Below are 10,229 nucleotides of genomic sequence, written 5' to 3'. Positions count from 1 at the left end.
GCAAAGCTACACGAGGGCTATCTGCGCTAGCCGTCCCTAATTTAGCAGTGTAAGACTAGAGGGAAGGCAGCTAGTCATCACCACCCACCGCCAACTCTTGGGCTACTCTTTTACCAACGAATAGTGGGATTGACCGTCACATTATAACGCCCCCACGGCTGAAAGGGCGAGCATGTTTGGTGTGACAGGGATTCGAACCCGCGACCCTCAGAATGCGAGTCGAGTGCCTTAACCACCTGGCCATGCTGGGCTCACAGAGGAGTGAAAACATAAACTCCGTCCACATTCGGTGGCAAAGGTAACTACGTAAGTGTTGTGCCGAAATCTCATTTTATCTGATCCGTATCATAGCTTTTAATCTTATCTGCGTATCCAAAATGTTTACTGGACAAAAGGTCTGTTTCTCATATTTATTTGTAGAACTTTTTCAAATTATGTGGCTAATAATTAAATTTAATTCCTTATGGACCTTAGAACAGTATTTCTCGTTTTTTGTCATGTCCAAATTTCCTGATCGACTGCTTCTGTGAGTATTGTATGGCCAGTTACATGACAATACAGACTTTGTATTAGTGTTTGCTTTAACATGGGGTTAATATTAAGTAGATAACTGTACTAGTCTTATTTTTCTACCTTGGACACATGAAATATTGATCTGTTGTTGGTATTTTTCTACAGTGTTAAAATCTCATTAGGATAGGTATTATAGCAACCCGATTCCATTGTCTTTTTTGTCGGTAAACTACTGATGTTTTAGACAGTCTTTTTTTTATCCAAGATTCATATTATTATCATATTTAATGTGTAATGTTTCTTAGACGTTATATATATATATATATACTTGGAAAGCTTCTTCTGAAATAGGACAGCTATAGTTTTTGTCAGTTTGCCGGGTGCTCTTTCCGTTTTATTTTACAATGATGTTCCCAGTAGATGACGTGATCGCTAGTAAAAATGTATCTCTTATTGTGCTATTGCAGGACATGCCGATGTTTACAAGCACTTCTATTTGTTGCTTTGGTGATCACGATACACATGATGAGTTGTCTTCATAAAAATGTGTCCTTAACTTGATTTTTTTGTTGCTTCTTTTGACAAACTACATTATAAATCTATTTTGTTCTATTTAACCTTCGTTTGAATTTATTATACTTCATTTTCTTTTGGAAAATTCTTTTTGTTGTTGAGGTAATTAATTTTAAAAAATGTGCCGCAATGATCTTTGTGGAATGTCTTGGTTTAAACTGCGTTGCTCTTTATCCTGCAAAATGCTGGCTTTGATGCTATGTGTTAGACATACTGTGTAGAGATAATACTACTATAAATATATCTTTTGATACAGCTAATCTTGGTTTAGACTCTGTAGTTTTATATCATATTAAACACTGTCCTTGTTGATTCGGTGAGTTAAATGTACTGTGTAGTGATCAGTTATGGGCTCAAATCCTGCACACAAGTGACCTAAAAGTTTAAATTACCACAAAAAGCTGGCACCCAATATGGGACCACTCTACGACCCTGATACGAAACCCAAAGATGGGTTTTGTTTGTGAGAAAAGAAAAACGTGGTAGTTTAAGTAGTTAAGTAAAAGCCTTATGAATGGTGTAACTAAAGTTTAACTGATAAAGCACAAACTTATAGTGCAGTCAGTTGCTGGGTCAAATCCTGCTGGAGGGAAATAACAAATTATTACATTACTAGAAATTTTGATACGGATAATATTGGTTTAGACTCTGTAGTTTTGTATCTTGCTAAACGCTGTTCTTATTGTTGATACTGTTAGTTAGATATACTGTTTATTGATAACAGCTAATCTTGGCTTAGACTCTGTAGTTTTGTATCTTGCTAAACGCTGTTCTTATTGTTGATACTGTTAGTTAGATATACTGTTTATTGATAATGCTATTATAAATGTCTCTTATGACACAGCTAATCTTGGTTTAGACTCTGTAGTTTTGTATTTTGCTAAACGCTGTTCTTATTGTTGATACTGTTAGTTAAATTGGATGATAATTGTTTTACTGGAAATTTCTCATTTTCTTATTTTAATTTCAATTTCTTTTAGTTTTAATATTGTGTAAAATGCTGTCCTTGTTACTGTTGCGATTACGTAATGATATGATCCTACCAGAAATGTATATTTTCGAATAGCAAATTTTAGTTTAAATTTGTTGTAGTTTTTCTATCCTGCAAGATGCTGCCCTTGTTGTTGCTGTGTTTAAGGTACTTGGAAGGTATCTGGTCGTTTCTACATCACTACAGTACGGTCCACGACGACAGTGTTGCTTCTGACGACAAGATAAGGTCCGTTTGAAGGCCCGGCGAAACTTGACAGACATGGCGTTATACAGGATCGGGTTGATAGCGCTGTTGATGAAAATCATGGTCTTACAGAACATCAGAAACCAGGGTTCCATATAGCGATGTTTAGCGAAAGAGTTGTAGACAACGAGAGCTCGATAAGGTAACCACAGAGTCGCGAAGACAGCTACAACAACAGCTAACATTTTTACTACCTAAAGAAGAATATAGGTGAATAAAAAATTGTTGAAAAATATATATATGTACTGTAACTTTTAAAATAATGTATCCTACTTTACTCTCAGTAAGCCCTCCCCTCCCTGTGGCACAGCGGTAAGTCTGAAGGTTTATAACGCTAAAAACAGAGTTTCGATACTCGTAATAAACACAACACGGATAGCCCCCTGTGTAGCTTTGTGCTTAACCACAAACAAACTCTCAAGAAAATATTATAATTAATCAAAATACATATTTTTATAGCATATACTTATATATGTGTACTTACATAACAAAGAATATATTATTTCACAACTATTACACTAACTTACGTTTTTTTTAGTCGCGGCATAGCGGCTCATAGAAAGACTCTGAGTTTTTTGTTTTTTTTCCAAGTACAAACGTTTAGCTCAAAAATCCGTCATCTCTTAATCGATTTGAAATCTAATTATAATTTAGGACTTAGAAGGTCAAATCATTTCGATTGGTGTATTTGGCCACACCAAAGGTCTCATAGATTAATTTACTCTAATCCTGCCTAAAATCACTTCAATTTGAGGGAGGCTGGTAGAGATCCTGATGAGTAATAAAATTAAATCATGTCTACGCCTGCCCCACACTTGGTATGCTGGTACAGAAATTATTAGCTAATAAAAAGTAAAAAGAAAGGTCTTATAGATTAACTTACTCTAATCCCGCCTAAAATAATTTCAAGTGCAGCTGCTATTGAGGGTTCCCTGATGTTTAATTCAAAAGTTAGTTATAACTCCTCAAGTGAATGAGATCACAAATCCTCTAGAACTCAGTTATCTAAAATACTATTTGTTTGGAGTAGCAAAAAAACTTAACAATAAAAAGATTTTACTATTAATAAAAATTAGAGGTAGTACTTTAAAAAAAGCATATAATTACGTTTAATATCATTGGGCGTTTAGGCATAAGATTATCAAAAACATGAACTAACTGAAGTAGATTTAATAAATTAACGTAACAGTTGTGATATCAAATGCGTAATGTTTTCAAAATGCATATTATGTTATCCTAAACCAATATGCTCATTTGCTTTCATATTGAAAAAGTGTTAAAGAAACAGTAATAATCAACCTCCCAACAGAACCATGACATCCGTAATGAATATGGTGATTTCTAAAGCTATGAGATTTTTCTAGGTCTGAAAAAAATGATTGAGTGCTACTGTATGCTTGATGCCTTATATCGCTAAAATGTTGGGCACAGCACGAATAGCTAATTATACAAACAGAACAAATGGACTACCTTAAGTATTATGATGCCATTAACAGTCGTTTAGCTTTTAAAAAGTCTCTCTGTGGCTCAGCGGTAAGCCTGACGTCTTATAACTCTAAAATATATGATTCGATACCCGCGACCACGCATAAGCTATTGTATAGATTTGTGCTTAACCACAAACAAACAAATACTTAAATAAATACATAACAAAAATTAAGAGTAACATGTATTTGTTTCAGGCACACTGAAATAAGAATATAAACAGACTTAGTTGAAAAATTACTAGATTGCATACATATTTGTTATCATCATGATTATTAAGTTAAATAGTCTAAGCATCCTATCTTTTTGATTAACACAAAGGGACCTGGTGTTTTCCGGTACAAATAGGACTATGTAATTAATAACTTTGAATGTTTATAGTTGAATTGATTGTATCGAAGTATTTGCGAGCGTATGAAATACTATGTTCAGTTAAAACTACCGAACATACTTAAAATTTATACAGAATCCGTACACAAAAACAAAATGTGACATCGTTAAGTATCCAAACATTTGAACTTGAATGGGAAAAATATTACAAGTGCAATACCCTCTCCCCATCGAATCTAAATCATGACGTCAGATGTCTGCACCTACAATAATTATTGCTTTGTTTCTCGTAGATGTTTGTTTGTTTCTAATTAAGCACGAAGCTACACAATGGGCTATCTGTGCTCTGCCCACCACGGGTATCGAAACCCGGATTCTAGCATTGTAAGGTCCGCAGACATACCGCTGTGCCACTGGGGGGCGTTTCTCGTAGAAATTTAAAATTTAGAATACCGAAATAAATGAGAGAGGTTCAATAGTTTAAAAGTGATTTGTTTTATACAGGTTTAAAATTTTTCTGATTTAACCAGTAAAAACATGTTGTAAACCCTTTCGTGATTCAAAACATGTTTACTTAATTATTGAGCTATGAACATTCAAAAATTATAAAAGCAATGAATAATGTTCGTTAGTCCAGTCCAAAACACAAACAAAGAGATGTGGAGTAAGTGATTCTGAAGATAACTGGAAATTTTAATGAAGAGAATTCGTCTTGATAAAATCACATTAGTTGTTTCTGAATCTTCTTCTATACTTAGGTAATTATGTCAAATTTACATACCAAATGACTTGAGTTACGTTTTAAATAAGCGTATATAAAAGATAAGTTTTTATTAATGTTGAAATTGTCATTCTATATTATCTTCATAAGATTATCATGGTAAATAATCGAAGGTTTACGAAACATGATCCCTTTATATATGTGTGATATTGCTCCACTATATGACTGACAATAATTTTACTTCTTCCTTCTTTACTCTCCTAGTTGAACCTATAACTTGTAAAGAAGATAGTGCTTCGCCAGCTTAAGCGTTGTATAATGCAGGACTTAGTGTCTCATAAACGAATGATTTAAGCAGAGTTTCAACTAAGACTTTTCATCTTCTAGCCTAATAAGCGACCCTGGACGAAAAATCTCTTTGTTAGTATAGGTATATCATTGTTCACTATTTCAGTGTAAAGGATATAGAGCCAGTACATAATTATGTGGTTGAAATTATTATCACCTTTATTATGATATACTATCAACAGCATTATACTTGTAATGATAATATATTAGATTTTTGTGTGGATGTTTCCGATGAAAGGTTCAGCGATGTTATTGTCAAAGAAGACAAGTGATTGCAAGCTAGTTATTCTGACATGAGGTGACATACACAATGTGTAAGCAAGTAACCAAACGGGTTTTCATTTTTGCCTTTATTTTGTCAAATGCATTTTTTCCCTTTTTCATCTTGTATGAAAGGTGGATTGAAATAGTGTATTACATAAAACGCACAGGATAAATATAAACAAGCCCTGAAATTAATACTCCCATATTCTTAGAATGGTGACTACAGTTTGCATTATGGAGATTTGTGGTCATTCTGCAATTAGATTTTACTGTTTTCAAAAAGACTGAGAGTATCTCTACTGTGTGTATTATAGATGGTAACAGGAATAATGTTTACATCTCCCGGCTTTCCACTGGAAATGCGACTTTGTTGTTGTTGTTGTTGTTTGTTTTGTTTTGTTGGTGGTGGTGTTGGTGTTTTTTTTTGGGGGGGGTGTTTTTGTTTGTTGTTGTTTTTTGATTTTTTTACACTTAACCTAAACCTTATAACACTATATTGATCACAGGACTTGTGACCAAACGTTTAACGTTCCGGCAAAATTGATCATGCAGTGTATAAGTACTTATAGCAAACATTTTACCTTATGAACGTGTTAACATTTATTTGGTTGTTTCAGATTATTTGCGCAAAATTACAGAAAGGGTTATCTTTGCTAGCCGTCCCTAATTTTGAAACGATAGACTAGAAAGAAGCTAGTTACTCAACAGAGCAACAGCACCCACCTCAAACTCTTAAGCTACTCTTGAGTGACCGAATCACTGTTGTAACGCGCCCACAGCCACAAAGCGCGGAGCACGTTGTTGTGGCAAAGGGCCTCGAACAACGAACCCTTCTGATTAACAGTCCAAGCACGCTAAATGCTAGGCTACGGCCATTTTAACATTTATTAATTGATAATAAGACACGTATTGTCTCTCAGTAAGTAACCCATACATGACAAAGTGATTAGCGTGGCGAACCGTGGATCTGAGGTTCCACGGTTCATATCCCGTCACCGCCAAAAAAAAAAAAAGAACGACATGCACTTTGGAGCTGTCAGTGCATTATAAAAATCCAATTATTGGGTCTGACAAGAGTAGCCCAAGTTTAAGTAGAGAGTGCTGTTGTCTAACTGTCTTTCCTCTAGTCTATCACTTGAAAATAGGATTGCCCGAAATACATGAAACATACAAGCCAAAGTTATCGAAAGAATTAATTTATAAGTTTCTATTTATTACTATATCCTTAAAGATATAGTAATAAATAGTGATATATAGTGATATATATGTATCACTATATGCATACCTGGAATTCTATTAAATAAAAAAGGAATCTTAATATAAAATTGTTGCATTCCGAGCTCTTATATGACGTGTTAATATCAAATACTATCACAGTGACAGTCGTTGAAATTGATATAACAATTAGAAGTATAACAAAATGGAGCTAGAAATCATATGAGGTTTTATGAAGTCATAAATTCATTTCTCAGTGGGTTTGATGCAGAAATACTTTTATCCTTAGTTTAAATGACTTTAATTAATCAGTAAAAACAAGAGTTACTCAACCCCGTCCCGCGTTCGAGGATATGTATTAAATATATCATTTAATAGGAACAATGAAATCTAGTAAATATACATGATGAATAAAATGTCCAGGCTTAGCTCGCACTACTTGTATAACGAGAAGTGTATATAACTGCTGGATTTGAACTGAAAAACTTGACTTAATAACTTTCCAGTTAGTCAGTGCAGGCTGAAAATTGTTATTGTTAAGAACTGAACTACTGAAAAAGTATGCTGTAATCAGAAGGTTATGAGCTATCATAATTAGCACAGAAAACGTATGGTACATTTCTACGATAAATAGGTATGTAAGCACCGTCAAACGCAATGGAAGACATACTGGTATTAATAATAAATACTGTGTTTTAGAACGTCACACAAACCACCTGTTCCATACACAATAATTAACATTATATATATATATATATATATTTGTTAAACACAAAAGCTACGCAATGGGCTATTTGTGTTGTGCTCACCAGGGCTATCAAAACTCGATTTATAACATTATAACTATACAGACTTTCCGTTAAGCCACTGAGGGACAACAAGATGGGTGAACGAATTCACTTTAAAAAATTAATATTTGAAATTTGAAAATGTGTATGGATGAATCTCATATGACGTAAAAATATACCAATATTTATCGCTTATGACAACAACTTAAAAGTAAAATATATTCAACAGAACACAGAATTCGTCTCCTGAGAACGAGTGACTATTACTGCGAAATTAACATATCAAAATTAATAGTAAATTTCATCCTTTTCAGTATGACTTTCGATCATAACAAAAACATAACACAGTAAGGTTATGGATATATAACACAGTAAGGGTACCTTTTACAGGACTAGTATATGAAATATTTCCTGCTAATAGGGCTAATTATCCAGAATGTTTGAAATTCCAGTAAATGACTTTAATGATTTGAAGTCCATTATTACTTATCAACATTTAGTGATAACAAAACACACACATGCTGATGTATGAAAATGATTACAAAGTTGAAAATAAAAACATATAATGAATTAAACGTATCTGTCGAAATACTATGGACATTTTTCTATTGAGCTATCTTCTGTGTCCTCCGCGAGGAATCGAGCCCCAGATTTTAGCGTTATATGTCTGTAAACTTACCGCTGACGGACATTTTACTAGTAGAATTGATTTAGAAGATATATATTATTAAACAAAATGGAGCATATATTGATATGAACCGTTTATCGTGTTTTACAACCTTACACAAATAGGAATGTAAACTTATTTATTTATGAATTTACACGCCCCGTTTAATGAATGGAGAAGACGTAGGAAGCTTAGACCCGATTGTCGACTCCAATGTCACTCGCCGGTGACCCTACGGATACTTGCCAGATTCAAACCGAGCTTAAAATCTTAAAAGTGTTAAGACTCGTATGTGTAATTTATTGGCAATCATAAATGAGGTAATGGTGGTCCAACAAATTTATATTCTAGAAATTACTTGATGTATTTCTCTTTTTGTTTCTTTCAGATTTACAATAAACAACTGACCATGCCCTATCAACTGTCTGTAGAAGAACGACAATACTATTGGAACTATAACAGATGTTTTTCCTTGGACTTTGTATAATCATTGTGCAATCAATAATAAATTAGGTTTTCCTCGGGTATACTTTATTTGAACCACCGGGTATAAATCTATTATTTACCTGAACTCTGGCACTTGTATTGCTACTCTTCCCAGAATCTCTTGGAGGGTTGCCTCCTTTGGTTACGTTTCTGGGAATCTCACTGGTGAAAAGGATCTTCGCTATCAGTCCGTAGAGTGCACAGGACAATAACAATGGGAAAATGTAGAAGAGCACCAGATCAGCGAAGAAATAACCCAAGTAATGTTCTCTGGATAGAGCAAAGGTGCAGGTCTCCTTGTTCTCGTGTCCTTTATAATAGATGGGTACAGTCTTCGTGAGAAAAAGCCAAGGGGAACAGTAGAGACAGGCAAACACCCAAACCCCGATGATGATCTTTTTGGCTCTATTGACAGTACAAACCATCTGGGCCTTCATAGGATGGCAGATGGCGATGTACCGTTCCACCGTGAAAGCTGTGATAGACAGGGACGAAGCATTGATCCCTAGATACTGAAGAAATATAAAGATAACACACCCAGCTCGACCCCAGATCCACTCGTCTCCTAGTAAGTAATAAGATAAGACCTCGTTAGGTACAGAAGCCATCAGGACCATAAGATCAGCTAGGGACAAACTGACAAGATAACAGTTAGTAGGGGTGAGCATGCTTCGAGTTTTGGTTACAACTATTACCACCATAATGTTACCTAGCACGCCAATCAGGAAGATTAATCCTTGAAATGTGGTTCCAACAATTCTGTAGTAAGCTGGATAGTATGAGGGTTCTGGTAACATCATGGTCATGTTCAAAGGATCCATCGTTAAATTACAAGCTGGAACAGTGCTATTAGCATTATCTGTACTGTTGGTCGTTTCACAAGCAAAATTTTCAAAAACTGTTGGAGAAAATGTTGAAGCCATTTATATATTTTTTGAAAAGTTATACGAGAGACAAAAAATGAGCTATAAGCTGCATAAGTAGAAAAAACTTATAATCTTGAATATACCTGAAAGGATGTATTTTTGACAAAGATGTTTTATGTTTGAACTACTCTTTCAAGTTCGGATAAGTTTTGCTAAAGATGCTGTATCTCATCACCTCGAAATATTATATGATAAATCTTATCTGAATTATTTAAAATGATGTTGTCAATCAATAGTTCTGATATCGTGAAAAACAATAAGTTATATATCACTTACTGAGATACAGAATTCAAAAGCATTATTCCTAGTATCAAGTCCCCTCTCGCGTAAAGTTAATACTGAGTAGTGGGCTAAACAGTCAACTCCTTTTCAGTGTTTGATCCGCATTAACGTACATGTTACCATGGAAACGCATATATTCATGAGATTGATTGGATAAAAGCTCTCTGACGTAAACCATCTGTTCCTTTGAACACTCAGGTTAGGGGTTCTTTCTCATATGATAGACCAGTCGCAATTCTATTGTCCTTCTACAATAAATTTATTCTTCAAGATCTGTAAAAAGAAATAAGTATATGAAAAACGTGAAGTATAAGATGCTCAATATTTCTAACAATAAATCGTTAAACAGATTGCATTGTACTATGTGAAAAACGTGAAGTATAAGATGCTCAAT

The 10,229-nt window shown here is 34.3% G+C and overlaps 1 protein-coding gene across 1 annotated transcript; it reads right to left on the bottom strand.

Moving 5' to 3' along the window:
• Window positions 1–1,444: 1,444 nt before the first annotated feature.
• Window positions 1,445–9,550, bottom strand: LOC106464836 (thyrotropin-releasing hormone receptor-like). Its single transcript, XM_013924991.2, has 2 exons — window positions 8,708–9,550; window positions 1,445–2,517 (listed from the first exon to the last, which is right to left on the bottom strand). The coding sequence occupies exons 1-2, from the start codon at window positions 9,548–9,550 to the stop codon at window positions 2,164–2,166; spliced, it is 1,197 nt and encodes a 398-aa protein (XP_013780445.1). The 3' UTR covers window positions 1,445–2,163.
• Window positions 9,551–10,229: the final 679 nt, after the last annotated feature.

The sequence above is a fragment of the Limulus polyphemus genome, unplaced genomic scaffold (assembly GCF_000517525.1).
Source record: "Limulus polyphemus unplaced genomic scaffold, Limulus_polyphemus-2.1.2 Scaffold1755, whole genome shotgun sequence".
In the NCBI taxonomy this organism is placed as follows: domain Eukaryota; kingdom Metazoa; phylum Arthropoda; class Merostomata; order Xiphosura; family Limulidae; genus Limulus; species Limulus polyphemus.
Note: the sequence above shows the minus strand (reverse complement) of the source record. Positions and strands in the feature narration are given on the sequence as shown.

What these genes read in the sequence shown, in the direction of transcription:
- LOC106464836 (XM_013924991.2), bottom strand. Translation starts at nt 9,550, where the DNA reads ATGGCTTCAACATTTTCTCCAACAGTTTTTGAAAATTTTGCTTGTGAA. An exon ending in ATACAAGTGCCAGAGTTCAG is followed by an intron (nt 2,518 to 8,707) that starts GTAAATAATAGA and finishes ATTCTTCTTTAG; the next exon opens with GTAGTAAAAATGTTAGCTGT.